Genomic DNA, 27,640 nt, shown 5'->3' with positions numbered 1-27,640 from the left:
TGCCATGGTTGCCGGCCTCATCAGTCGTCCGCTTTACAGCAGACTCCCGGAGGGTTTGTTGTGTCTCAAATACCTCTGTGCCGGATGGTCGCAGATTGGTACAGTATCCTTGCCTTGTCTCCGCGAGATATTTTGCGGAGGCCGCATCGAAAAAGAGTCTGGATAGTGTGGACTCCATTGCCACAGGCTCTGCATTGACAAAGCACTGCATACGCTGATCACGTGTGCTCTGCCTCGAGTGATATTGAAGTCCCTCCAGATACTGATGAGTCTTGTCACAGTCGGACAGTGGACATTTGAAAGATACGGCCAGCATCCCAGTACGTTTGAATCGTGCATCGTGCCTGCAATTGTGGTGCGCTGTGGTGTCGGCATCGGAGCAGTTTCTTAGACTCAGCATGACTTCAGCCGCTGTTGATGTGTCTAGAGACGGCTCGCGGCCGTGGCTGCTATCATCGCTGACAATATCTGGCTGCTGACTTATACCGAAGCCGAAGGTCAAGTTATGGGATAGCTTGACGGCTGCCCGCCGCACGCATCTGAATTCGTGCTCTTTGCAATTGTCCCTACGTTGGAAGCTCTTTGAGCACGCCGAGCAGATGTGGTTCTTATGACTCCGATGACTCTTCTCATGCCGAAGCCAAGATGGTCTAGCTCGAAAGGACTTTTGGCAGTGTTTCTGTGAGCAGCGATATGCTGCATGGCCCGTTACGATCGCATGTCGTTCGAGTAACTTGGAAAGGCTATAGGGCGCCTTGCATTGATCGCGCGCCCAGAGAGAAGGCATTCTGTAGCGAGGCCAGAGTCCAATGCATAGGTGATGACAAGTGTGGCGGTTGTAACGCTTGATATAGTGTAGATGAGTAGCTCCACGGCGTAATGTCTGCAAAAGAGAGAGACCAGCAACCTGTTTCCTGTAACCTGTGATTCGCATATGCAGCGGACCTGATTCGGATAACGAAGCTACGACGTGCGGCATATTGGCAGCGATGAGGTGTGCATCTTGCAGCGGAGGTGGGTAGCTGAGCTCCAAAAAGGGCAGCATTGCAGGCTCCATGGTTCTGTAGCGCAGCAGATCGAGTGATAAAATGCCGAGGGTGCGTGATCGCTACAAGCCAGCGTATCGAACGTGAGCTGGCTGGCGTCCTGGATGCCCTGCATCCCATACAAGAGCTTCACAGCTCCATGTCCCTCGCCCCACTCGCCCCCCAAGCAGACACGGCAGAATAGACCAGTCCACAAAAACGTGCAGCAGTGCAATATGCAAGGTGGAGCGCCTTCACAGGGCAGGCACAAACCGAGGCTACTGCGAATAGCATACCAGGTCTCCGTTCCAAGATCCCATTGGCAGCATATGATAGTCTTGCGATCTGCTGCCATTCGCCTTGCAATACGCGCGGCACATGGCTCGATTACTGACCAGATGCGGGCTTTATATGACAGGTCGCAGCTTCTCAAACGGTCGACGAAGACCAGTGGCATCGGTGTCGGATGTAGAGACTCACGCCTTTCGTGTCTCGAGGGCGTCGTGATCTGCCCAAGCGTGTCCGCTCCTGTATTCGCAACTTCTGCAATGGAAGCACCCTTGCTCAACAGTTGTGGTTACAAAGAACAGGCCCACGCTTTTGATTCTGGGGTACTCGAATTTGTCACTCGAAAGCCTTGTCCATCCGAGGTCTTCGTTGCTCCGCTGCCGTCGAGTTTGCAAGATTAGACCCTGCTCGCGCCTTCAGGTCGTCCTCAGAAATATTTGCAGTGTAGCTTTCCATATCATAGATGGCCCTTTGTGGCGCTCAGCGAAATTTCATGGGATGTGAGCTTTCGTGGTGCTCAAGAAGCTCGTGCAGGTTCTTGAAGTGCATACCACAGCAAACATAATCCCGCATGTGTTTTGCTTCCGCTTTGGCCAGCTGAGAGCCAGAAAAGACGTCGTAGCTCGAAGGCGTCGTGCCAGTCATTTTGGTGCTTGTTCACTGTCAGCTTTGCTTACACTCTAGTATATGTGGATGAACTTACTCCTGTTGTATTAAGCTGCCCCAGGACATTGGCTTCCAGCTCATCAGGCTGCCCACTGGACTTTGTTGCAGGGAGCCGAACACTCGACCGATGAGCGAAACATTGGCCGGGTTACTGTGGCTTGTCTTAATGTTCACGTTTCTGGTGGTCGTGGTGTCTTGCTCGAGATTTCTCCTCAGGCTCGCAACTGCCAAAGACGGCTGAGGAAGTTCCGCGCTCATTTGTACCAAATCAGTGCCCTGGACAGGTTCGGTGTCTTGTGCCAATCCGGTGTCTTGTGCCAATTCGGCGTCTTGTGCATATACAATTGCTTGTGCAGGTGCGGTCCTTCTTCGTGTCACCTGCGATGTATACTCTTCCATGATTGTTTTCCGATCTAGGCCCAGATCTCTTAACACAGTGAGTCCCATGTCACGCACGTGAATAAGCAAGTGGGCTCGCAGATACCAAGCCTCAGTGTGCAGCTGGCAGAAATCGAGCGGGCATCTAACTATAGAGCCCTCGAGTCGAGGCTTACGCTTTGGAAGCAGACAATCCAGTGCACGTGCGATAGGGCTGTCATCGTTCACGGATTCCTCAACAATGTGGAGAAGCAGGTGATAGCGGATCTCCCCAACCCCAGTGGACAGCTGGCCACAGTCAGGAATTGGGCATCTGAACTGAGAGCCCTTGGGTCGAGGTATGAGACTTTGAAGCACATCATTAAGTGCTCGTTCAGTAGCATCACGGTCGTATATGGGGGTCTCCAGAATGCTGCTTCTGCCCGCTCGACGAATGCATCTTGATACATGATCATCGAAGTTGTCCTTGCGTTGAAACTTCTTGTTGCACAGCGAGCAAGTATACCGCGCCTTGTTGATATGACTCTTCTCGTGGCGTACCCAAGATGGCCGGGCTCGAAAAGTCTTGTTGCAAGCGCTCTCAAAGCATCGGTATGCAGCGTGGCCTGCTTCCTGTGCATGTTGCTCCAGAAGCTTAGAACGATCAAATGATGTTTTGCATTCGTCGCATGTCCAGACGGGATCCATGGTGGCAGCTGAGAGAGGACGTTGTGCGTGTTAGAAAGACTGATCAAATGATGAAATTGCTCAGGAAGTCTGACTGGAAGATGCTGTCTGCGTACAGCCTTGAATCGCATCAAGGCTGTAACCTGTAACCTGAAATCTGACCGTAGCCTCCACCTCCTTCGTGGCGTTGCTTGGATGCGCCACCACTTCAGGCGATTGGCTACTTTGTGCGGGCCTGAACGGTCTGGGTTAACTGGTTCCTGGTGTCGTAACGACAAAAAGGCACAGGTTACAGGTCCCCGACATGCTCATTGGACAACGGGTCCGTGATGCAGGGACGCATGTCAGTCTCGTGGGTTGCTTCGCCGGCGTCAGTCTTGCTTGGCAGATGTTAGCCGATTCAGGCAACATGTGCCAAGCAACAGACAGGTTACAGCTCGATGCTGTATATAGCTGATCATTTTCGAAGAACTGATGGCTTCCGACAGAGGACACAGGACTGAACCGGGCGAGAGCATCCAAAGTCCAGAGTTACTGGTGCATAGGTATTGCCATGAAGCTGAGGCTATACATTCTGGGTGGTGTCTTCCAATAGCTGACGTTGCCAGTAGCTCACCAGCGCAAACCATCCTTCCCGAGCTACGCATCTCCTCACTCCAGGAAATCGAAGCGTCGTTGTTCATATCTGTACAATGCAGCGAGAAGCATCTCATACCTTTGCAAAGTCTGGTCGGCCAGAAGCAAATAAAAACGAAGAACCCTCCACGGCCCCAATGACGGGAAGCAGTAAAGCCTCTGTGTCTAAGACCCAGGACCCGAATCTGTAAGCTCGGCATCATCTCCTTCGATGGGGTCTCCCGAAACTGACACCTTTGACTGTCCAGCTTTGTTCGTCCGATGGCTTTCAGTAACCCATCGCAAGCTTCGACTCCGGCTCCGATTCTAGCTCCAATCGCTCAGCTGCGACAACCAAGGAAACGCGACAGAGCCAGAAGGCTCCTCCAGGTCCATGGCCCGCGTCTCGCTGCGTCAGCCGCGACTATCGGAATGTTCGTCTTCAATGTCGTGAGTATGGTGGGTTGCTAGTGGTCGACTCGGACTTCCAACTGTCGCTTGGTGTTGAGTAGTCTTTCAATCTCGAAATGCCTGTTCACAGCATTCGCGAATTGTGGTCGTTAGCAAGACTCCTTTCAATCATCTGAGCAGTGCCGGGCTCTAAGACGTCAGTAGTATAACCTCGCAAGAGAAGTTTGATAAGCAAAGGAATGATTAAAGATGTTGGGTTCATTGCAGCATGAATATGCACATCACTTCTTCATCCGTGTGCAGCTGCCGCACTTGCTCTATCTGTCGCTTTGTGCACTTCCATTTTCGCGCAGAATTGTCTGCGCAGTGTTGCGCTCAACTTCGCAATCGTGACGCAATCGTCCTTGGGTCTTCGATCGCCATGTGAATGGCCTTTACTGCTTGTTGGCTGGGAAAAGAGCCTTGCCCTTCTCCTTGCTTGCGTTCAGAGCACCATGCAGTCCGAAAGCATTTGGAATACCTTCAACACGATGCGTCGAGTTGATATTCTTGACGAGAGTGATTTGGTAACATGTCGCAGAGCCTTGTCGAGAGATAATCGTGCTGTATGCGAGGAAGTACTCCCAGATCTGAAAGTCAAATTCGTCAGCTGTGGTCGCGAAATCTTGGCATCGCCAAAAAAGTCAATTGCTGCTTACCCTGTACCATCGCACGCCGTACTTGCCAATGACCTTATCCCTGTTGCCGATCCAGTTTCTGTACCATCTCCAGAGTGTAGCAGAGTAGTGCACGCCAACGGTGTCCAGACCCTTGACTTCAAAACCGGCACCCTCGAGCTTGTCGATGAAGAAACCGAGTGGAGTGGAAGCGTCGGCGCCAGGGAAGATGTACTTGTTCATGAACAAACCCCAGATCAGATCCTCGTATTGCCAAGGCTTGCGGAGACCAGCGATTTGCAGGAAGAAAACTCCATCGTCGTCCAGCATGTTGTTGACTTGCGAGAGGAAAGTACCGAAGTAGCGAACACCGACGTGCTCGGCCATTTCAAGACAGGTAATTTTCTTGTAGCCACCTTCAGGAACAGGAATGTCGCGGTAGTCCATGCAGAGGATGCGACTTTGCTCCTCTGGAATTCCGACCTTTCGTAGACCATTGTTACCCCAGGCAGTCTGGTTGCGACCAAGAGTGACACCAGTGACGGAGGCACCGTAGTTTGCTGAAGCGAACTTGGCGAGAGTGCCCCATCCACAGCCGATATCAAGCATAGTCTCGCCTTCCTTGAGGCCGATCTTCTCACAGACGATGCCAAGCTTGTTGTCCTGGAGTTGCTCAAGGCTCTCCTCCTTGTTGATGTCAGAGATAATACCAGAAGTGTAAATCATGCGAGGACCCAAGAACCAGCCATAGAAATCATCACCACGATCGTAGTGATCTCTGACCTGCTCCTCGTCTTGAGAACGGGTGTGCATAATGACCTCAGGCATCATTCCAGTCAGGAAGAACCAGAAGAGGCTCAGAGTGAAACGGAAGTTGGCCCAGTCGTGTCTGTATTCCATAATCTCGAGGCAGTCACCATTGAAGTCCACCTTTTCGTCAAAGTACATCTCGTGGAATGTCTCCATTGGGATCTTGTTCTTGCCGCGATACTTTCTCTTGTCTTCCTCGCTCTTGAAATTTAGGTAGTGCTCGACAGGACGGCCTGGGTACTTGGCTTTCTCATTAAGACGCGGAGACATGGACGAGGCGATTGTCCAGAACGCCATGAGGATAGGGATGGCGGTCAAGATGGCAAAGAAGATCCAGGTGAAGAGGCCACCACCGACCTTGTAGGCGAAATAGGCGGGGATGCCAGCGAGGAGGGTGAAGAGGAAGGCATTGTTGAAGGTCTCGCTGCCAGGACCGTCTGCGGGCAGAGGAGCGTTCATAATCGCTGGATACTACATTTTCTTGTGTCAATTCGTGGAGAGCACAGCATAGCATGAGCTCAATATACCGAAGTGGTCCTGACGCCGTAATCCTGCGATTCTGGCTCGGGAGATGGCGCCTTGGGAGTGTGGATGAACTCAAACTCATCCTCGGCCTGCGAGACGCCAGGCTTCTGGCTCGCCGCCTCGTGGATGGCTTGTCGTGACATTGTGCGAAAATGTCTGGTCGGCGGTGAAGAAGGCACGAGGAAATTCAGCGAGCTTGCGATTATCACTGCAGCATTGGCCCGCGTGCAGACCCTGGCGCACCACCATCTGAAACATGCCCCACTCAGCACCACGCGGGCTGGGCGACTTCTTTTCACTTCATCTCATCGACATACTCCTTGTTCTTGTACATTGTACGCGTCTACAAAAAGCACAGACTATAACAGCTGCAAATGCGTAGCACTGCTTAATATACCACAAGTACTGCCAAGATCGACGTCAAGTGATTTCCTCCACGTCAATTTGCTCTTCTTCTCCATCATCAGTTTCTTCTTCATTCTCGTCGTTCTGCTCAGTCATCACCACTCCTTCATTGCACCTGAAAGGACACCTGCTGCCCTCCACATTCCTCCAACATTCTTCGTGAAAGAAATGCCAACAAGGCAAGTCAACCACAATCTCACCAGGCTTGAATCTCTCCAGACAGATCTGGCAAGCCTCCGCCAGCACTCTCTGAGTAGCTTTGATATACCACTCCCTGGTCCTCAATCTCGGTGTGACAGGTCCAGGTGTCTGTAGTGGACGCGATACAGGCGTTTGAGAAGGGCCTGGAAGCGCGGCTGCAGGTCTTCCAGAATTCGAAGGGCCGGCTCGAACTTGGATCTGGACTCCAGCAGATGAATCAGTGGCCACGATCACGACTCCTCCGCTGAGACTTCGCAAGACCTCAGACCGTTCGGCTGAGCCATCGAGGACCGCATACCACGGCAAGAGCAGCAACGTGTCCTGCCGCGTGAGTTCTGCTCCCGCAACCGCTTGCGGCCCATCACTTGCTTCTCTCACCACAACAGCGAGGGCTGTCTCGTTCCGCGGTTCCGGACTCCTCAGATAGGCCAAATTCACATCGTCTGCCAAGGCTCTATAACCCAACTGCCTTCTCCTCGCATTGATCCTCTCCAAATGCTCCTCGTTTCTCATAACAATCGCCTCGTAATCTTCACCTCTCCAATTCGCTGCCCTCGCCACTGCCACCTCATGATCTCGATACATCGTCGCACCCATGCAAAACGGACACAAAGTTCTCGCGATAGTTCTGGGCCTCTGTGAGTTGGCTCTCCGCCTGCTCTCGCTGTCTGGCGATCTTGTCGCGGGTTCTGCAAAGTCCGATAATACTGCCCTCGTCGTGTCATCAATGACCACCAGGCCATGCTCACACCGTTCGAAGGGACAACTTCCCTTGAAGAAGTATCCCAAAAGAGTATCGAAACTCGGTCGAAGGATGACTCGATCAGTGTCGGACAAAACGTCGTCGAGTGGCACGGAGGTAGTTTCTCGACGGGTCTCGAGCCAGAAATTTGGCGGATCTCGTTGATAGTTGATCCAATCCTGCGGGGAGAGATCTGCAGAGCGCACATAGGTCGTGCGTCGATCCATGGAGCCAATGTAGCGGCCGGAGTCGATCAGCAAGAGACGGACAGTCGCCGCACTTGGTCCTGGCGGGAAAGGAGAACTTGAGGCATTGCTGCTTGGTCCTGTAGAGATGACGAGGAGAAGATCTCCTGCTTGAGAGCTTTCCAATGCGGGATGTTCTGTTGCCATGTTTGCTTCGCCGTGTTCAGCAATCGGTTGTCTGGAAAGGTGAGCGTACGGAAAAGATATATCTTTCTCTAAACGTCCACAGTTGTGAACACATTTCTCCGAGTACACCATACTACGTTGTCGCCACCATCCACTCGACATGCACGAGAGCATGATAACGCTCAACCCGCCTTCACGGCAGCATCTACCAGCTTCTTCTGACAGGCCATTGCCTTCTTCGCAAACGGCCCCAATTCGTACTTGTTCTCCCACTTCCCATCCTTGCCCCCGTCAAATATCTCGTACGAAAACCATCCTCGAAATCCCGTCTCCAGAACCGCCTTCGTGAAATCCACAACAGGCAAATATCCTTCAAATGGCAAAGGCCTAAAGTCATGACTCCACCTTCCTCTCGGCCTCAGTCCATCAATCTCTTTCTTCTCCAACGGCGTCTCCATTTTATAAGCATCACTAATCTGTAACAAATAGATCTTCTCTTTAGGGATAGTCTTCGCTAGCTTCTCACAACTAGCCTTCCAATCTTTCTCAACTTCTTCCTGTGACCGCTTCCCATCCTCAACCATACCAGATTCCGTAGTCGGATCTCCCCACTCTCCTCCAGCTGATTGGAAAGTATCCAAACACAACCCAAAATTCTCACGATCGACTTTTTGACAAATGTCCCATACATCTTCCCAATCAGGCGCATGCGTACTCCAACACCAATTCTCGTACGCGATGCGCTGTCCTCTAGGTGCAAGATGATCCGCCAACTCCTGCAAATCTTTGACAAACCGTGACCGATCCTTCCCGATCTTCTCCTCAGGACTATCAGAGGACCCGACTTGTAGCATATCACAATCCACAGCGCTCATAATCTTGGACCAGCCTTCCACGCGTTCCCAAGCATCTTTATATTCCGGAGAATCGCGTGGCCAGCCTTCGAAGTTTGCAAAGGGTTGCATCATGAAGACTTTCAATTTGTTCTCATCGAGGATCTTTTTGAGTTCGTGGGCGGCGGATTCGAGTTTGGAGAAGGAGTGGTCGTTTATGTCGTTGCTGTTGAAGTTGGTGCTGGCGAAGGAGACGAGGTCGGGCATGCTAAGTTCGATGGCTTGGAAGCCTGCGGCGGAAATTGCGGCGAGACGGTCGGGGACACTGCTTGGGGGGTTCGTGCCTATCGAACAAGAAGCGTATGCAAGCGGAATTCTCTCGAGGTTGTCCATGGTGACTGGTTGTGTACTGTAATAGGATATGAAGGAGTACGAGAGATTGGCAGAGAGATTGGTGTGGATTTGAAGGAGAGAGAATAGCTGAGAGTAGTGACTTACCGTGCGATGTAGCGACATTTTGCTAGTTCTTCGTAGTGATGCAAAGGTGAGAGCATGAGCATGAGAGAGTTCGAGAGCTGATGTGGACGGTGGCATGACGTCGCTGTTGCGGGTCGGCCGTGACAGCTTCGCGTCGGAGCCACCACCGTGATTCCAGAGCCATTCGGGGGCGGAAGAGGACCTGAGGATGGTATAACCTTCATTGGGTCAACGTGGACATCATGATAGATGTCTCTTGACAAATTGTGAACGGTCCAGCTGATTGGGAAGAGGCATTTGCGATGGAGCTTGGCAACCCCAGAACACATCAGAACAGCTTCCGTCGTATCGCTCACTTCACCTCCACGTCCACCGGGGTCAGGACATCGTTTTTGGACACTGCAAAGCGGATCACTAATTTGCTTTTGCGGGTTTTCGCCATCTCGCGTGCCGCCACACAAACTCATCGCCGTCGGCTCTGGGTGCGGTCACGGTCATAGGTGTGGCCTGCCACAAAAGGATCAGCTGGACCGGCGATATGGACGGCCTTGATGCCTTGATAGAAGATGCACTCCAGTCAAAGTCCGGCAAAATCGTGGTGCCTGATGGCGCAGAACTCTTGTTTCCTGCTAGCATGGGCCCGAGCATCTACATTGTCCGAGAGACAGACCAAATCCTGAAGGCCGGCGCCAGCGTGGAGATGTGTGAGGCGGAGGCTATGCGCTTCGTCGCTCGCAACACCAGCATACCTGTGCCTGAAGTCATTGATGCCTATACCCAAGATGGTAATGGCTACATCCTCATGAGCAGGTTGCCTGGCGAACGGCTTGGCTCTCTCTGGAAGACATTCGACTCTGCACAGAAGACGAAAGTAATCGACCAATTGCGGATGTACATGCGAGAGCTCGGCTCTCTCCATGGAGATTTCTACGGTTCGCTTTGGCAAGGCGCGAGCAAGGACATCTGGTTCATGCATTTGCCATGTAAGCCTGGGAAAGTCTCATATGGGCTGTATTCCTCTCGACAGCAGTATAACGAAGGTCTTGTCATGGCATTGAGAAACTCTAGACCATGCGGAGTACTAACGGCAGAGGACGAGATCCTGATCGAGAAAATTCTGGGAAACACAGACGAGCGGAAGATCTTTTCACACGGAGACTTGCATCTCAGAAACATTCTTGTGAACCCGAGCACGGCGTGTATAACACGCTTCGTTGATTGGGAAGCTGCGGGGTTCAGTGTGCCGGGGAGAGATTATTTCGAAGCAAGGATGCGTGCTCGAAACGACACTTGGAAAAAAGCGCTCGATGAAATCTTCGAGCCCAGCGAGCGAGCGCATTTCGAAATGATGCAAACATTGGACAACGCCTTGATACGCCACACATTTATATGATTTCACATGAAACCTAAACGCCTCATGCATCGGTTTCAGTCCAGCGCGAGCCAACAACGCGCGCTACGACTTCCGCGGGTTGTCCTACGAGGCCAGATATCCAGTCAGATGTTCCAGAAGGCACCAATTCCTCCGCCTCCAAAGCTATGATGGCCCTCAATACCCAATCCTGGCACCTTTCCACTCCATCACGAGGAGCAGGCTCTTCTTGTATGGTTCTTATCGCCCGTCGAGACTGCTCTCGGTTCAAATGGCAGACTTCGAAAGATCCTTCGGAGCTTCTGCTCCGAACCAACACCCCGGAACGAAGGTCAAACTGATAGATCAAATTTTGATTGTCGATCATCAAGACATGTAGCAAGACTCCGTGAGTCTCCCCTGGTGCGTGGATGGCCAGTCCTCAATGCGATCGATTGTTCGGATCCGTGCCCATGCCATAAACAACTATAGAAAGCTTGTAGCTGGACATGATTTCTGCATTTTTTCAGCACAACATTCTGGCAAGGCATGGAGGGTACCCACATTGATGAGCTCAAAGCTTTGTATCTGTATTTGTTATTCCTTCTGCTTCGTATCTTGTTGATGTGATTTACCTATGCATCATCGCAGAGAGTATCTGACCTTGATACGCAGAGCTTCCAACAAACTTGATGCCCGGCAGCGGTGCTCGGTGCCAGCTAGGTCCGCATCGCTGGACCACTTTATTCTGAGCGTATCGCTCGCCACCAGGCCGAACAACGAAAGAACTCGCGCAGAGGTTCTGCTAGGAGCCAGTGCTACCTAGAGCGGGCCCACTGTCAACATTGAGAAGCGTCAATTTCGCTCAGCTAAACAGCACTCAGTCAAGCAACAGAGCCAATAGGGAGAGTTCAGCACATCCAACACAGGTCGAATATAGCACATTGCAACTGTGCCTCAGCCTAATTCAGGATCGAGAAGCGCCCATTGCAACTGGACATTCGAAAGAGCTTTGCTGGAGCAAGTCTGCGCCGCTTTGAGGATACCCTTTTGAGTAGTCGCCAAGAACGCGAGGCGCGTTTGCTTACGATTCTCGCTTCGGATTATGTTCGGTTAAAGGAACGAGCTCCTATCACCCGATGATCGTAGCCGCCCTTCCATGGTGTTGGAGAGGCACTATTGCGACTCGATGAAACCTTTCTGGCAGCTTTGTCCGTGCGAAGGAATGCGGCACAGCAACTTGCCACAGACTCCGGCCATGACCCGTTGAGAGAAGGTCTCACAACTGGCCTTCAGAAATGGCGCGGCTTCTCGGACTTTGTGTCCCATTTGACTTCGGCTGATGTCAATCCAGACAATTCCGCGAAAGTACTGAATTGCTCTTCGATATCGAGATTATTCAGATCCTATGCACCGAGCTATTCTTGCTCCAAGTCCTACACCTCTTCCCATGAAAGAAGAAGACAAACCCGAACAAGCACCACAGCGTGATTAAGGACATGTTCGTCATAATCGGAGGCACAAACCCAGATCTGATCACCCACGGCGTAATAAACTCCGCGAAACCATATCCCCAGACATTCTTGTTGACCGTAATCGAGACCATGATTGAGCCAGCGACAGGTTTGTAGGAGTCGACAGCATATGTCGTAACAATCGCTGGCAGGGCTGCCACCTGAATGCCAGCGCAGGTGTACCCGATGAGGACGATGATCTCCCATGACCATTTCCGATCATAGCCGAAGGCGACGATGAAGTTGCCCAAGATCATGATCAACACGTAAGGTACTAATCACAGTCAGTTAGTGGTTTCCCGATCGAAAGAAGAAACATACTCATCGCCGGCAACCGCATCTCCGGTTCACGGATTCCGCCATTTCTCTTCGTGGATCGCGCGCTGACCCAGTCACTGAGCGGACCCGCTGTTGCAAGCCCTATCATCGCGCCCACTACAATTGCGAAGTTGAAGAATCCGATGGTCTGCGAGCTCATGTTGTATGGCGGCGCTGCAAAATTCTGTGCTTGCGTAAGGTTGAGCGTCAAGTAGAAACTGCAAGACCAAGAAACGACGAACGACGCGAACTCCACGATTGGAAAGGCGAACAGCTTCCATGGGATCCAGACATCGAGCAAGACACTTTTCCATGGATTGGCGGTGGGAGTATAAATGCCCCATTGAGATGAGCTAGGCGCTCCTTTGCCAAGCGAAGGATAACGGCACGCTGTCGCTGCTGGCTCTGAGGCGCTTCGAATGGCAGTGCAGTCGATTTGTCCAGTCTCCTTTTCCGAGTCCTGATAGTGGTCAGCTTTGGCATGTACGACAAAGATGGATCTGCGCACGAACCTCGATCGCATCAGCACTACTTGCAGTCTTGCTATCGCTCTGCATGGATGCAGGTGATGAAGTGCGACACTCCAAGGGATTTTGGCGATGCCACTTGGTCTCGGGAAACATGACTATGTACGCAGTCAGTGTTGGACTCTCGGCCACAGGCGGATTGTCACTCGCATATCACCATGAGCAGCGAAAGGCCGAGCAGTCCTGAATTCAGCCACCAAAAGCTGCGCCAGCCTAGATGCAGAGCCATCGGTCCACTCACGATCTGCACAGAGATTCTTATCAGCCAGTTCGGTACTTCACAATTACTTTTGAGTCGAATGTCACTCCGAGCGGATATCTCTTACCGGCCCAATCATCATACCACCCATATATGCCACCCAGTACAAGGTGTTCCAGAAGCCTCGGTCGCGGAGAAAAAAGATGTCAGCGATAACAGCAGGCTGGATAGACTCGGCAGGGCCGGCTCCAATACCGTTCAGGACACATGCGCCCATGAAGGAATTGTACGAAGCTGCTTGGCCACGCCATATCGATGAAATCAGGCAAATGATCGTTGAGAAAATCAGCACTGGCCGTCGACCGAAAGTCGTGCTAATCGGAACCCTGAAACAGAACGGTTAGCCAGGTCTTCGTGAAATTCGAGCGAGAGATGTTCGTACCAGATGAAGTTGCTAAATCCAAGGACCAGGATACACACGCCAGTGAACTTCACAACATCGTGAAGGTTCGAGTCGAACGCTTTCACATATTCACCAAACATGGGAGCCAGAGCCAGAGGACCAAAGCCTTGAGTGATTGAGATCACTGTGCTGGTTGCGATACACATGGCTTTCCAAGATCCTTTCCAGTTCAGGGGATCGTGAGGATCGTCTGAAGGCTGTGGGACTAGCAGATCTGAGTCGCCATCTATCATCAACTCGGTACCTGGGACGAGATCAACATATTGCTCCTGGTCCATGAGCCGCTGTGTTGCGATGTCTGGTCAGCGATATAATGTCACTCATGGCGGCCAATACTGGAAACTCACGCTGCTCTTTGCGTCCTTCATCATGCTTTCTCAATATGCGTCGAAGCGTGATTCTCGACACACGGCCGGGCAACAAAGCAAATAATGCTGTTATGAGGACACGCAATGTCGACATTTTCAGATTGCGTTGAACGATGAATATATCATTGCTACAGAGAGTTGCCTCATCGAGAAGCAACCGAGAAGCCGTGTTCAGCCAGGCTGGTAGCACAGGGTGCAAGACCCGATTTCCAATACCGCTGAAGGGTTTCATCCGAGAGCACTCCAGAATTCACCCATTCATTCGTTCAGCTGAAGGTACCATGATGGTCGCGCTCGTGTTTGCCACCCGAACCATAGCTGAATGATCTCTTGTGCATTTGCAGAAAACAGGAACTTTCTAGGCTTCGTCGGACATCTCGAAGATGTTCGGCTCGGAAAGGTTCATTATCTTCTCAACACTTCCTTGGGGATGCCTCCCGAGGAGCAAAGCTAAGGGTGCTACAGTCTGTCATCTGCAAACGTGAGTTCAAGGAACATAAGCTCGAGAACCTTTCGTGGCTGTCCTGCCAATAGGCTGACCTAAACCGGCCGTCAAAAGGGCTGCAAATGCCCAGAGAGCGACTTGTACCCTGCTATCCGATGCTCGAATGCAGGTGACAGATTGTACTGTAGTAGGTCCAGAAATTTTGACGATGATGCTTGCTCGTCGGGTTCGATACGACCGGCATATCATCCGATACAGGGAGTATCCTTCGGTACCAACATCGCCAAGGCCCAACCTCTGCACAATCACCAACGCCAAGATGAACGCCTGGGGACGGAGCAAGCATATCCCGACGCTCAGTGTGGCTCGCTTCGACTCGTGCAGTTTCCTCTCGGGAAATGGCCCACTCGAAGAGTCGAAGGTCGTCAATAGTCATTTATTTCATCACGTTACTGCGAAGGCAGCCGAACAGGAGGCCAACGACTAACCATTGAACGTATCTAAAGTGATAAGTCCTATCGACACGGTTGACTCCGTCTTCTCTGTTGTCCTATTCGACTTTTGAGCAAACGCACATATACATACGCACACATGTGCAAAATGTTGCAATCGAGGAAAGCTGGCGAAGTCCGTCATACAAAGTATGCTCCGCCTTCCAGCCCTCTTAGCTCCAGCATCACCCACTCTCAGCGCGGCGAAGTACAAAAAAGAAGTTGTGTCCTGGAATCGTTGGATTGTCCATCAAGCCGAGGACAGTGTTATCGTCCACTTTGCGAAAGAAGTCGATGATAGGGAGTTGATTATATATCATCGCAGCAGTCGGCTCGCCACGAGTAACCACTGTCCGCAAGCGGGCAGCTGGCTGGTGTGTTTCTACCTTTTCTTGAATATCAGGAATTCTAGCCTCTGCGTTCATGAAAGCGGCGACTGGATCACACGCGAATATGCCTCCATCATTTGCGTTGAACATAAGTGGGTCGACTTGATCAACCCCGTTGAACCTCTTGCCATACCAGCTGGAACTTTCCAACTTGCCGTCCATGAGGTGACCCGTGTAGAATTCGGAGCCTTTCCAGGTGCCGAGCATGAAGTCGATCGGTACGGTTTCGAGAGCGTCGAAGATGGCATACGCCTCCTCTGGTGTTGCGCTGCCTTTTTTGATGGCGGCTTTGAAAGCAGCCATGATCGCGAAGTCGAAGAATGTGACCGTTTCCCAGGGCGAGGCAAAAGTTTGAGTGACAACGGAATCAAGTGTCCTGGAGAGAACAGCAATTTCTTGACTGGGAAGTACTGAGGCCTTGATGTGGTCTCCAAAGGCATGCAAACGCTCATATCTACCTACACACGTTGTCTTCGCGATCTTCGATCGCATGACACGATGATGCGGGCATCGGAACGATCAGCCAGCCGGCCATGTTCCATTCACAACTAATGCAGAAGAGCTTGGCAAGACGATCTAGGCAGAAACATTGACTGCTGTTTCGGCAGACCTACAATGCGAGATGACGACCAAACCTACCTGAGTTCCAGATCTGCCATTCCACATGCAACCCGATCGATTGTTGTGAAGCTTCGGCACGACGAACTACATATGCGAACTACCGATGACTCTGATCAGAGTCATGATAATGCACAGTGAGCCCTTGCAACGAAAGGAGTACACCAGTACCAACGTAGACGGGTAAACCGTTTCCGTGCTCGAAAGAGCTGTGTGCGTTCGCAGGGGTTCCCAATGCTCCTCAGAATTCATAAACCGACCCCCGGCGTACCAATTCTAGAAACACTCGATCCTGGAAAACATCTTGGCACCAACACGTTCAGCTGGGACAATACAACGAAGTTGGACATTCCTTGGCATACATGGCAGCTGATACTCAGAGAGAGTGTGTCGCTCTCGCAACACATCTATTTCGTGCACACTCAGGAGAGGACATGACCCGAACATTACGTCTACCTGGCTACTAGCCAAATCTCTACATTGCCCATATGCCATTCCAAATCTCATAGGTGGAAGAATGGCGCAACGCTGCAATGGCTTTCCCCTCCCCGCCAATGTTACGCAGGCAGTTGGCCCGGACGGAGACTTCACTAGCCGTACAATTGCGGCAATGGGCCCAAAGACCCAGCCGAGAACAAAAGAGATCATGACTAGTCTTATCTCCCATCTTCACGACTTTATACGAGAGACAGGCTTGACAGCAGATGAATTGATGGAGAGTATAGATGTGAATTCACCCCAAAATAGCTGCGGGGTATCTCTAGCTAAAATCGAACAGTTTCTGAGGTGGGCCGTACATGTGAACGACGACAAACCATACGAACTTTTTGCAGCATGCAGTATTCTCGGGGTAGAATCGTACGTGGGATGGACGAGATAATCAGGGTTGAGATGTACTGACATCACACTCAGCTTGATGGATCAAATCGCACATGAAAAAGTCTCGAAAGCTGGAGACGCAGTCACTCAAAGCGCGATCATGGGGCCCTTCTTCCAGAAAGATCATCCTGTCCGCGAGATGGGAACGTCAATCCAAGAAACAGCGGCCGATGGAGCTGAGACTGCTTTCATCTATGGGAAGGTTCTTGATGCACGAACCGGGAAGCCGATTGCTCATGCTGTCATCGATGTGTGGTTGGCATCCACGAATGGTGGGTCTACGTTTCTACCTCAAGTGCAGTAGAAGGACCAACAAGAAGTCAGGACTTTACGAACAACAAGACGAGAATCAGGCTGCTCATAACCTCTGCGGAAAGTTCGTTACCGGTGAAGACGGCGAGTATTCTTTCTACGCCATTCGACCAACACCATATCCGATACCGTCGCTTGGTCCAGCTGGTAAATTACTTCAGTTGATGGACAAGCCTGCGTTTCGTCCAGCGCATATACACTTCATGGTATGGAAGACATTGTCACTCGTCAGCCATCGACTAATCTCGTGTTGTGAAGGTCCTGAAGGAAGGCTATCAACCTATCACAACGCAGCTCTACGATGCTGAGAGCAAGTACTTAGAAAATGATGCCGTCTGCGCAGTTCACGACTCGCTGGTGGTCAACTTTGCGGAGCACACTGGTGATTCCCGAGCTAAGCTGGAGGTGAAATACGATATTCGTATGGCTCCAGTGGACTCGAATGGTGGCATGGCCCAGCTCTAGCTGCAGACACGAGATTACATGATGCGCCAAATTCATGAACGAGACTCGGCGTAAGTGCCTTCCTCATGACCACGGCTTGGCCTGACTTTGATAATCCTGTTCCGGTCCTTCTCACTCAGATTCCGGGCAAATTCACTGCTGATCCGTGTCTCCATAATGAGAAACAGGGGCTAGCTGGTTTTGAGGAGATGATCGACTAATTCGCTGACTTAATAACTTGCTACAAACTCATAAAATATGCAACTAACACCTCGACCATAGATAGTCAACAATTGGAAAACGAATGCCATAAGCCGAATTTCAGCTGAAACTGCAGAGGAGGCATGCATCGATGCGGCTATGCCAAGGAATATACAAAGCAGGCCTCCGTTTCATGCACCGCTTTACCCGTGCACTGCTCTGCCCTAACTGCATTTCTAGAACATGCGTTTACCGCATTAGGGACTTACTTTCCTACAACATGCTGCGGCACTTCCGAAAGTGCCTGTATCGCTGTTCGGCAGTCGATGTCGCTGCGGAGGCACGTTGGACTCTGAAGACATGACAAGCATACATCTCCACCAGGAATGTTGATAAAGGCTCCCTCGCGACTTTGCCAATCGCTGTCTGCCATCTAATCTCGCGATATAGCCACTCACAACAATTACACTTGGCAATGCTGAAGTTGATCAGCGTGGTCTGCCTGGCTTTGCCCTGCTTCGGGCAGTTTCCAGGACCACCTCGTGGCGTCAAAGTCATCGAGGCGCACTCTAGCAACACACTCATTAGCTATAAGAAAACGACGATCTGCGAAACCACTCCGGGCGTGAATGCATATGCAGGCTACGTTCATCTGCCTCCGGATACCTTACTGGACTCCGGCTTTAAGCAGACCGATCCGATCAACACATTTTTCTGGTTCTTCGAAAGCCGAAAGGATCCCAGGAACGCGCCTCTGACAATCGTCCAACTGGGTGGACGTAAGTACAAGATTCACGGGAGGTGCCATTGATGCTGATATCACTCAGTTGGCGTGTCTCCCTTGTCAGGCCCACTTGTCCTCAATGGCCCATGCATTGTCGAACCGGATTCCAACTCTACCAGCTTGAACTCATGGTCTTGGAACACAGACTCGAATATGCTGTATTTGGATCAGCCCGTCAGTGTTGGATTCTCTTACAATTCTCTGCAGAACTATACTGTGGATCTTGTGAGCAACGAATTTACCGAGCTGAACAATGTAGACGAGATCCCCAAGCAGAACACAACATCTCTTGTGGGAACTTTTTCGAAACCAGGAGAGACAAACGTGGTGTCCACTCTCACTGCTGCAGCAGCCAGCACGTGGCACTTCCTTCAAACTTGGGTGCAGGAGTTTCCTCACTACGAGCCGAAAGACAGGAGATACAATCTGGCGACCGATGGTGGCTCGTCTGGACCGACGTTTTTCGAATATTTCGAGCGACAGAACGAACGTATTCGCAATACAGATGGCCAGAGCGCGAGCAAACAAATGGTACTGACTCTCGACACACTGTTTATGACAAGCCCATGCACCGATCCAATGATGTACCAATCATACCCAGAGATCGTGCAGAACAACACCTACGAGATAGAAATCGTCAACGCTTCGATTCGCGGTCAAATGCTAGATATGCTGTACAAGCAAGATGGATGCCTAGACCAGCTTTGGAAATGCGGAAATCTATCTCAGATCTACGATCGTGAAGGAACAGGAGCCAACGCATCGGTGAACCAAGTCTGCGCAGATGCTAATCAGCTTTGTAACAAGGTAACACATCCAGATATCTCCCTCATTGGTGCCACTCTGGGTTGCCCACTAACACTTTCAACAGATGCGGCAGTTACCTTTAGACGTCTCTGGCCGCAACATCTTCGACTTCACTTCGCGCAATAGCCGTGTTCTCGATCAATTCTACGAAGGCTATCTCAACCATCCGCATGTACAAGACGACCTTGGTGTACCTTTGAACTGGACTTCGTACTCCGAAGCAGTCAGGAACGCTTCCTTGTCTACGGCACAGGCTTTTCATCGGAATCCTGACAGGATAGCATACCTACTCGATCGTGGAATCAAAGTCCATTTGATGTATGGCGATCGTAGTTATGGCTGTGTGAGTCTGTTTCAACATCAATGTTTCCAACTTAGGCTAATCTTGTCGCACAGAACTGGCTCGCCGGAGAAAACTTCTCTCTCAGAGTAAATTATGCCCATGCTTCTCAATTCCGCTCCGCAGGCTACGCGCCGATCAGCGTCAACACTTCTTGCACCGTTGCTGGGCAAGTCCGGCAACATGGGAACTTTTCCTTCTCGCTTGTGTACGATGCTCCACTGGCGGTTGCAGCATATCAACGTGAGACTGCTTTTCGTGTATTCGATCGTGCTCTGAACAATCTGGACATCGCTACTGGCAAGATTCAAATGAGCGAAAGATATCAGACAAATGGGCCACAGAATATTCGTGATATGAGACGGGAGGTCCCGAAACCGGCACTGGATTACTGCTACACCTTGTCACCAGGAGAGGGCTGCACAGATGAGCAGATCGCTATGCTGGAAAATGGTACTGCAGTCGTAAAAGACTTCATCTTGGTTGATCGGAATTCTACGGAACTGTTTCCTGAGGTTGTTGGGACTTATTGAGAGAAAGCTAAGCAAAAGGCGACGCTCGAAGCGTCGCATTGCGAGCAGCAGGAGTGGAGTTGCCCTTTCGGACGGCCGTGATTTCGTGATAATTCTTCGACGTGTTGTTGCCTCGGGACGGGTTTCGCCATGGCATGTGAGCAAAAATCATGGTGACAGAAAAAGCTTTCTGTTATTCCTGCTGTGATTGTTGCAGACAGCGGAAACCCGAAGAGCTGACATCAAACTGAAGAAAGAGCAACAATGGAAATGGTTGATGCCAAGATATTCATGTGACAGCTCACTTTTGGAGATCGCACCTGACTCGTGTCGCGGGCTGACTAATTCCCGCTTCCCGCTAGCCGCGTCTGGACTATAAGATTCGCCCTCCCCTTCCAACTCTTCCTTTTCTTCTTCATACTTGTGAGTTGACCCCAATCTGACCCAACACTTGAGAACATCAAACTAACACATCGCAGACCTTGTTGGGGCATCTGGTGCACATGAATACCAGAGCCATTCAGAAGGCCCTGCATTGCACAGCGCGGTGGCTGACTGGATCTGATCTCCTTCGGGGGCTCAGCTGGCGCAATTTTTGATGGCCACCCTCGTCACTGCGACGAGTTCATTTTTCATCAGTTCACTGGCTTGTGCCCGTGATTGGAGAAGAATCTTCATCATCGCCCTTCCTCATCGCCTTCACCATCGGCAACGGAGGGCTCCTACCTTTGTAAGTGGGACATGTTCGGCGCCGTCGCTGAACGCGTGTTTCGCGTTCTTGCTGCACCGCCTGTCGCAACGATCATTAATCACGTCTTCGAGTCTCAGCATTCTCTGCGGAATCACCGCCCACTCCGACCGACTGGCGCCACTCGCCAGCACACAATCCTTGCACTGATGGAGACCACACGTCCTGGCTGTCGTCACACGAAGCGTTCACTAAACATTTTCTACGCGTCCCGAAGCGCGCGCACTCGCAGTCGCGCCGTGATCAGGCGCGAGTGAGCCGCGGACTCCGAATAGCTTCTCTTGGGCAGCGTACCAAGGGGAAACTTCGCTCGACCGCCGCGACGTAAGAAAGTGGAAGTTGCATACCACCCGAGCCGTGGTAGGGCTTGGACAGATGCTCAAGATCAGCGCCCGGTTTTGCCTGCAGGCCGTGAATGGAAAGGATGGGCGCCGTTGTGCGCGGGAAAGAAGTACAAACGAGCAATACGAGATGGGGATAATACGGCAGAACTGGCGGCTGGAGCTCGACGATCTCGAGGCATAATGTATGCAAAACAAGAGCACTTGGTGGTCTTGGTTCATCACATTGGGTTCACGACATCTGCGCAGCGGGCACCCCTCACGCATCAACCGGCCGGAACAACAGGTCCACGGAAGAACAGTCTTTGAGGAGATGATTTGAGGTGCCACGCGTGCCGCGTACCTCTCAAGGCTCTCGTGTACTTGCCGTCTTTGCGATGACTAAAGGTAGTGTTATTGTTCCATGGAGCGAACAGCAAGCCATCACGGTCAAGGAACATCCGCTCGACGCGACAGGCAATAATCTCGAAGAGATGCGTTGCGGGCAAAGCTCAGTCGAGCCCGGTGGCTTTTCTGGACATATTTGCAGTTCGTCTTCTGTATGCCTGAACTTTCGCGCGGCATAGTTCGTACACGAGATGCCGAATGCACGGCACGGCAGACGTCTGCCGGCGACACTTGTGCAGCGGAAACTCGATCTTAGGGATCACGTGCGACCACTACTACCCGCGCAATGTGGACGTGGACCACAGGCTGAACAATTCACGACCTGCGGTTGGCTACACTTCGTGCGATTACTCCAAAGAGGAGTGCCATCTCCGTGACGAGGCATCCCTACGTGTGCTTGAGCTCCTGAAAAGCCGCCAAAAACAAAAAAGACATTTCTGCGTGTTCCGGTTCAAGCGGTATGAAGCCCTAGTGGGTATCGTGAAGCCCTATCGACAAGCCCCCGGTAACTTCACTCTCAGATCTCCACCCGCCGTAGCGCAGCCGATTCTTGCGCAAGCGAGAATGATGCCAACACTCGAACTCCACCCTTCTTCGTTAAACGAAGGCTGCTCGATGGCATCCTCATGAACGGCAGCTACTGGATGTCCGCCAAGCACGGAAAAGCCGGTATACCTGAGCGGCTGAACTGGATGATTGTTGTGATCGAGGAAGGTCATGACGATGTATCATCATCGGGGATTGGTTCGCTTCTGTAGATCGCAAGTGCTCTCATCATCATCGTCGCTTGCCGACATGCTGTGTTGCCTCGACTCGGAATGGCCGAATCGAAGGGAGGTGCGAGGGGATATTGTTACTATCTTTTGGGTATACCGCGGCTGAGACGTTGTTCGAAAGAAGTGATTAGAATTTGTACGCTCTGTTATGCTGATCAAGTCTAACAGATCACAACGCCATTTGAAGACCGTCCTTCTGTACATCTGGACTCAGTACGTGATCGTCAAGCTGGTATTCCTCCATTCCGTCCTCAGGTCCTCTTTCACCAACCTCTCGAACATGAACCGCCCGACATCGTCCCTTCGAATCGTATTCCCAATCTCAGGCTGATCCTCAGTCCCGACTCTCACCTTGCCCAAACCCAACGCCTGCCCATCCATCAACAAACTCGGCTTCACGAACACATACGATCCGATTCCAGACTGCTCAGATTTCGAATCTTCTTTGACCAATACCTGCACCCGCCTCTTGTCCTCGTGCGGCTGCTGGAGAACATAGTGGTACAACCAGGTGAATTTGACTGGAACATCCCATGGCTTGCCTTCGCTTGGAATTCCTGTCGTGGAGACGTTGATGAAGAGAGGTTTTCGTGAAGCTGGCGAGGAGGCTGAGAGCTCTCGCGCGACTTTCAGGATTGCGGCTGTGACATCTCCGCAGAGAGTAGGTTGGTCGATTGTTACGGGTTTGAGAAGACTCCATTGTAGCTTTGGTGCTGCTCCGACGCCGTTGATGATTATGTCTACTATTCGACCTCCGTTGTCTTCGGGCGCGATGGTTCGTCGAATGCCGGCTGGATCGGTGGCGTTGCCTTCTAGGATGGTGAGGTATTTGCCTATAGTGTCTTCGCTGACGTTCTTGGTTTTGAGGACGTCCTTCAGCTTTTGAGGTGTTCGCACGAGCGCTGTGGAGTGATATCCGGCGTTGAGAGCGAGTGCTAGACATGTACCTGCGCAGCCGCCTGTTGCGCCAAAGAAGGCAAGTGTCTTGTTGGGAGTTGTGGCCATGATGTGAGTTTTAGTGAGTTGGCTCCGGCTTGCGGTCGCTTGTGTGTCAAGAATGCTCCTGGCGATAGTCAATAGCAGTGCGTTGAGTGCCTGAGCTGGAAGCAGACTGAGGGCGGGAGGAGAAGATGATATACACATTCCATCTTCGTCCAGGCATATCTGTGCATGTGCGCACAATCACGATCCTACTACTGAAGCCTGGCCAGTTGGTAAGCTACGCACATACACCGCACCAAACTTCGTGCGCATGGTCGCTTGCACAGCCAACAACGCCAGAATCCTTCACATTGGAAGGGCGCCTCAAAGGCATGGTTTCGGAGGAACAAGCAAGCCTGTCGTGAGCTTGCTCCACGTTGGTGCTACCTTACGTGCAGCATTCAAGCGTTTTCACGCTTTCTTGAAGTGGGCGTGTGTACAAGCTCCATACCACACGGCACAGCGGAGCAACTTTTGTAGAGATAGAGGTTCTGATAGTTGAAGCTTCGAGTCAGAGACGCGAATGCGAGATATCTTTGCGACGGAAGGATTTCGGATGGATGCAAGATGAGTGCTGGGGCATCCCTTCGTTTACGGAAGGTGATTTGAACGTCTGGTAGCGTCAACTCTGATTCTCGCGTAAGACCTTCCGCGCGATGGTTTTGCAGGGGCTTATAGCTAATTAGATCGTGTTCGAGGTCTATACTTCGATTATCGCGTCGTAGGTAGTATTAGTATAAAATCGTTATTCTTATAGAAGGTAGTCGTTCGTCGCTATAGTAGCTATTTATAGTATATTCTAGTTATTCTAGCTACCTTCTTATATCTATACGAACTTGCTAGAAGTCTCCGATCTGCCTAATTATACTACTATTCTAGACCTTAATAATATTAGTAGCTATATAGATAATATTTTATTAATATCTTTTACTAGTAATAGTATAACTAGTACTAATAAAAATAAAGAGCTAGATTCTAATAATAATATTCTATACGAATATATAGATATAATATTAGCGCCTATAGTAGTAGTAGTAGTAGTAGTAGTAGTAGTAGTAGTAGTAGAAATAGTAGTAAAAATAAGATAGTTTAATAAATAAATAAATAGATAGATAATTCTTATATACTAGTCTACTTCTTTTAACTAGAGTAAGTAGTATACTCTATATTTTTCGTAGATAGAAAAGCTCTTATACTAGTACTCTAGTAGAAAAACTCTCTTATATTTTTATATTTTATAGTAAGCTCTATATAGCCTGCCGCTTCTATAGTTTCTAGTTCTTCTTAGAGCAATTTATATTATCTTAATAGTTTAGATCCTTTATAGTAGTTCTCTTTAGTTATTTCTTATATTCTTAGTACTTAGGAGCTCTATCCTCTTATCTACTAGCTTAGAGACTTAAGCCTATATATATAGTTCTAGTCTCTTCGCTAGTATCTATATTAAACTTTTATCTAACTCTTTCTTACTAGTTCCTAGAGTAGGTATCTCTCTATATAAATCCTACTTGGATTTTAACTTTTCTTAGTATTATTAGGTTTATCGGCGCTAGGCTAATAACCTAAGATCTTACTAAGTAGAAGCTTAAGCTCAATTAGAGTTTAAGCTTATCGAGTAGTCTAGAGGAAGGCAACGAAGTAGGAAGAGTTACTTAATTCTAATTAGTAAGATAGAATAGTAAGTTATACGTAATAACTATCTAGAGAGGCGATACTTATTACTATTAAATATAAATAAGACTTACTAGTCCTTAGCTATCTACTTTATAGTACTCTCGCGCTCTCTATTATAGAGCGCGATAGAGTATAGAGTAGGTAGTAGCAGAGCGCCCGGCGTCTACCTAATAGGTACTCTATTTAGCTACTATACCTACCCGACTTCGATTAGTCGGTCGACTCTTCGGTAGGTAGAACTATAATATAGAGTACGTTTATATTTTTTCTACTATACTTTCTAAGACTTTATAGCCTAAGATACTAACTAACTTAACTAACTCCTACTTAATATAAGAGAATACCTAGATATACTAGCTTATAGAATATAATTCTCTATTTAGTTAAAGTTTAGCTAAACAAAGTAGAAGGAGTTCTTAGGAAACTACTTAGTAATAAGGCTCTAGAACCTAACTAAATACTAAACCTCTTACTTAAAGAGTATAGAGAATAACTTACTCTAATCCTAGCTAAACTCTTTACTATATACTTAAAGATAGTATACTACTCTAAAGCCTTTAAGTACTCTATAATAGTAGTACTTAGGAAACTATAGAAACTAGACTACTTAAAGCTAGGAGTATATAGACCTATTACTCTACTTAATATAATAGTAAAGGTCCTAGAAGCTATAGTTACTAAAAGAATATCTAAAAAAACTAAAGAAAGAAAGCTTCTTCTAGAAGAATAAATAGGTACTAGGCCTAGTAGGTCTACTACTTTAGTATTAGACCTTATTACTAAATAAGTAAGAACTATCTAGAAAACTAAGCTAGGAGCTATAGTATCTATACTCTACCTTAATATCTTAGAGGTATTTAATAAGGTCTTCTACTAGAGGCTACTTTATAATATTAGAATAAAAGGTTTCCTAGACTATACTATTAGCTTTATCTAATTATTTCTCTAAGATAGGACTACCTACCTAAAGCTTAGAGAATTTATAGACTAACTAAAGCTCTAAAATATAGGAATTCCCTAAGGCTCTACTCTATCTCTAATCCTCTTTCTTTTCTTTACTTCTATTCTACTTCTAATACTATATAAAGAGACTACTTTAGTAATAGAGTTTATAGATAACTCTAATATTCTTATATATAGTATATTAATAGAGGATAACTATAAGTAACTTAAGAAAGCCTACTAGAAATATAAAGAATAGATAAGGAGATATAGAGTAGAATTTATACTATAGAAATACTAGCTAATCTACTTTACTAGGAGTAGGAAGTATAACCTTAAGGCTATAGTCTAAATCTAGAGATTTAATAGAGAACTACTACTATTACTTAGACTTCTAAGAGTATAGGTAAATACTAAACTTAAATAGAGCCTATATATTAAATAAGTAGTAGAAAAGGGAGCCTACTAAATATAATTACTTTAGAGACTATATAAGTCTATATAGAGAGTATCTTTCTAAAAAGTAAAGTATCTCTATATAGTAGTAGTAAGACTAGCTATTACTTTTAGCTACTAAGTCTAGTCTAACTTAGAGAGTATATAAAGCTACTATAGGAACCTTACTAAATCTATTAAGAAAATCTAGAAGGAGGCTCTAAAGAATATTATAGGAGTATATAAGTTAGTTATAATAGCTATTCTAGAAAGAGAAGCAAATATTACTTCTTTCTATTTATATACTTAGGACCTAGCTAGGTAAGTATCTAAAAAGCAAGATACCTAACTTATATACTAGTATATTAAAGATAGATATAGAGAGATTAAAAGATAAGTATAAGTAAGAAAGAGAGCTAGGCAACTTATAATACTAACTTAAACTAAATAGAAGGAAATCCTCTAAATAGTATAAAGCTAAGAAATAATAATATAGATATATCTAAGCTATAAGGTATAGTAGGCTAAATACTAGTAGAATAGAAAATAGAAAAGAAATAAGGAAAAGAGAAGAGTAAGAGTAGAAGAGAAATAACTACTAGTATAGAAAACGACTACCTCCTCTACTATTAGACTAACTCTATATAAAGGACTTACTAGACTAGAGAGTATAATAATTATACTCTTAAAAATAGAGTATATTAGGATAAAGTAATACTTTACTAAAAGGAGAGTCCTAGGATTTATACTAGACTACGAATATAGGTAGAGGTATAAGATACTAAAATATATATATATATATATTCTACTTAAAATAGAATAAGAGAAGATATCTACTTTTCTAGATAGAGGGATCTATAAACTAGAAAGACCTAGCTAATATAAAGAGAGAGCTATATATAGTAGTAAAGTAGCTTATCTAAGAAGAGGTCCTAAACTAATTCTTACTTATAAGAGAAAAGGTATAGAAGAATAAAAGAAGAAAAAAAAGGAAGGATAGAGTCTAGTAAAAGGAGGACTTACTAGATACCTAGTATTATCCGAAGGAAAATAGAAGCGAAGGAAGTAGCTATATAGGCTATAAATAAAAAGATATATAAGAGTTTTTCGAAAGCTTTTCTCTCGACCGAAATCTATAGAGTATACTACTTACTCTAGTTAAAAGAGGTAGACTAGTATATAAGAATTATCTATCTATATTTATATTTAGAGACTATAAATTTAGTAGAATAGTAGGATTTATTTTTAGATTAATAGTCGTTAGAAGACTCTAAGACTCTAAATTCTAAAGTTCCGAATAATACTAAACCTCCGAATAATTCTAA

At 48.4% G+C, this 27,640-nt stretch overlaps 10 protein-coding genes across 10 annotated transcripts; 3 read left to right on the top strand and 7 right to left on the bottom strand.

Moving 5' to 3' along the window:
- Positions 1 to 1,649: 1,649 nt before the first annotated feature.
- RHO25_012842 (uncharacterized protein) lies at positions 1,650 to 3,044 on the bottom strand (the record flags this gene model as incomplete). Its single annotated transcript, XM_065603598.1, has 2 exons — positions 1,650 to 1,782; positions 2,017 to 3,044. The coding sequence occupies 2 exons, from the start codon at positions 3,042 to 3,044 to the stop codon at positions 1,650 to 1,652; spliced, it is 1,161 nt and encodes a 386-aa protein (XP_065459670.1).
- Positions 3,045 to 4,483: 1,439 nt separating this feature from the next.
- RHO25_012841 (uncharacterized protein) lies at positions 4,484 to 6,183 on the bottom strand (the record flags this gene model as incomplete). The annotated part of the gene is made up of 3 exons (XM_023604133.2): positions 4,484 to 4,678; positions 4,748 to 5,986; positions 6,043 to 6,183. The coding sequence occupies 3 exons, from the start codon at positions 6,181 to 6,183 to the stop codon at positions 4,484 to 4,486; spliced, it is 1,575 nt and encodes a 524-aa protein (XP_023450534.1).
- A 277-nt stretch (positions 6,184 to 6,460) lies between these two features.
- RHO25_012840 (uncharacterized protein) lies at positions 6,461 to 7,780 on the bottom strand (the record flags this gene model as incomplete). The annotated part of the gene is made up of 1 exon (XM_065603597.1): positions 6,461 to 7,780. One exon carries the CDS (start codon positions 7,778 to 7,780, stop codon positions 6,461 to 6,463), a length of 1,320 nt encoding a protein of 439 aa, XP_065459669.1.
- A 161-nt stretch (positions 7,781 to 7,941) lies between these two features.
- RHO25_012839 (uncharacterized protein) lies at positions 7,942 to 8,985 on the bottom strand (the record flags this gene model as incomplete). The annotated part of the gene is made up of 1 exon (XM_023604132.2): positions 7,942 to 8,985. The coding sequence occupies one exon, from the start codon at positions 8,983 to 8,985 to the stop codon at positions 7,942 to 7,944; it is 1,044 nt and encodes a 347-aa protein (XP_023450189.1).
- Positions 8,986 to 9,607: 622 nt separating this feature from the next.
- Positions 9,608 to 10,462, top strand: RHO25_012838 (uncharacterized protein; the record flags this gene model as incomplete). The annotated part of the gene is made up of 1 exon (XM_023604131.2): positions 9,608 to 10,462. One exon carries the CDS (start codon positions 9,608 to 9,610, stop codon positions 10,460 to 10,462), a length of 855 nt encoding a protein of 284 aa, XP_023450103.1.
- Positions 10,463 to 11,819: 1,357 nt separating this feature from the next.
- Positions 11,820 to 13,812, bottom strand: RHO25_012837 (uncharacterized protein; the record flags this gene model as incomplete). The annotated part of the gene is made up of 6 exons (XM_023604130.2): positions 11,820 to 12,208; positions 12,256 to 12,712; positions 12,765 to 12,877; positions 13,123 to 13,364; positions 13,421 to 13,725; positions 13,789 to 13,812. 6 exons carry the CDS (start codon positions 13,810 to 13,812, stop codon positions 11,820 to 11,822), a joined length of 1,530 nt encoding a protein of 509 aa, XP_023450193.2.
- A 1,118-nt stretch (positions 13,813 to 14,930) lies between these two features.
- On the bottom strand, positions 14,931 to 15,437 carry RHO25_012836 (uncharacterized protein; the record flags this gene model as incomplete). The annotated part of the gene is made up of 1 exon (XM_023604129.1): positions 14,931 to 15,437. One exon carries the CDS (start codon positions 15,435 to 15,437, stop codon positions 14,931 to 14,933), a length of 507 nt encoding a protein of 168 aa, XP_023450545.1.
- Positions 15,438 to 16,668: 1,231 nt separating this feature from the next.
- RHO25_012835 (uncharacterized protein) lies at positions 16,669 to 17,408 on the top strand (the record flags this gene model as incomplete). The annotated part of the gene is made up of 3 exons (XM_023604128.1): positions 16,669 to 16,903; positions 16,956 to 17,149; positions 17,202 to 17,408. 3 exons carry the CDS (start codon positions 16,669 to 16,671, stop codon positions 17,406 to 17,408), a joined length of 636 nt encoding a protein of 211 aa, XP_023450191.1.
- Positions 17,409 to 18,063: 655 nt separating this feature from the next.
- On the top strand, positions 18,064 to 20,052 carry RHO25_012834 (uncharacterized protein; the record flags this gene model as incomplete). The annotated part of the gene is made up of 4 exons (XM_023604127.1): positions 18,064 to 18,367; positions 18,416 to 19,179; positions 19,244 to 19,522; positions 19,576 to 20,052. 4 exons carry the CDS (start codon positions 18,064 to 18,066, stop codon positions 20,050 to 20,052), a joined length of 1,824 nt encoding a protein of 607 aa, XP_023450192.1.
- A 2,441-nt stretch (positions 20,053 to 22,493) lies between these two features.
- On the bottom strand, positions 22,494 to 23,288 carry RHO25_012833 (uncharacterized protein; the record flags this gene model as incomplete). Its single annotated transcript, XM_023604126.2, has 1 exon — positions 22,494 to 23,288. The coding sequence occupies one exon, from the start codon at positions 23,286 to 23,288 to the stop codon at positions 22,494 to 22,496; it is 795 nt and encodes a 264-aa protein (XP_023450570.2).
- Positions 23,289 to 27,640: the final 4,352 nt, after the last annotated feature.

The sequence above is a fragment of the Cercospora beticola genome, chromosome 9 (genome assembly GCF_033473495.1).
Source record: "Cercospora beticola chromosome 9, complete sequence".
NCBI lineage: Eukaryota > Fungi > Ascomycota > Dothideomycetes > Mycosphaerellales > Mycosphaerellaceae > Cercospora > Cercospora beticola.
Note: the sequence above shows the minus strand (reverse complement) of the source record. Positions and strands in the feature narration are given on the sequence as shown.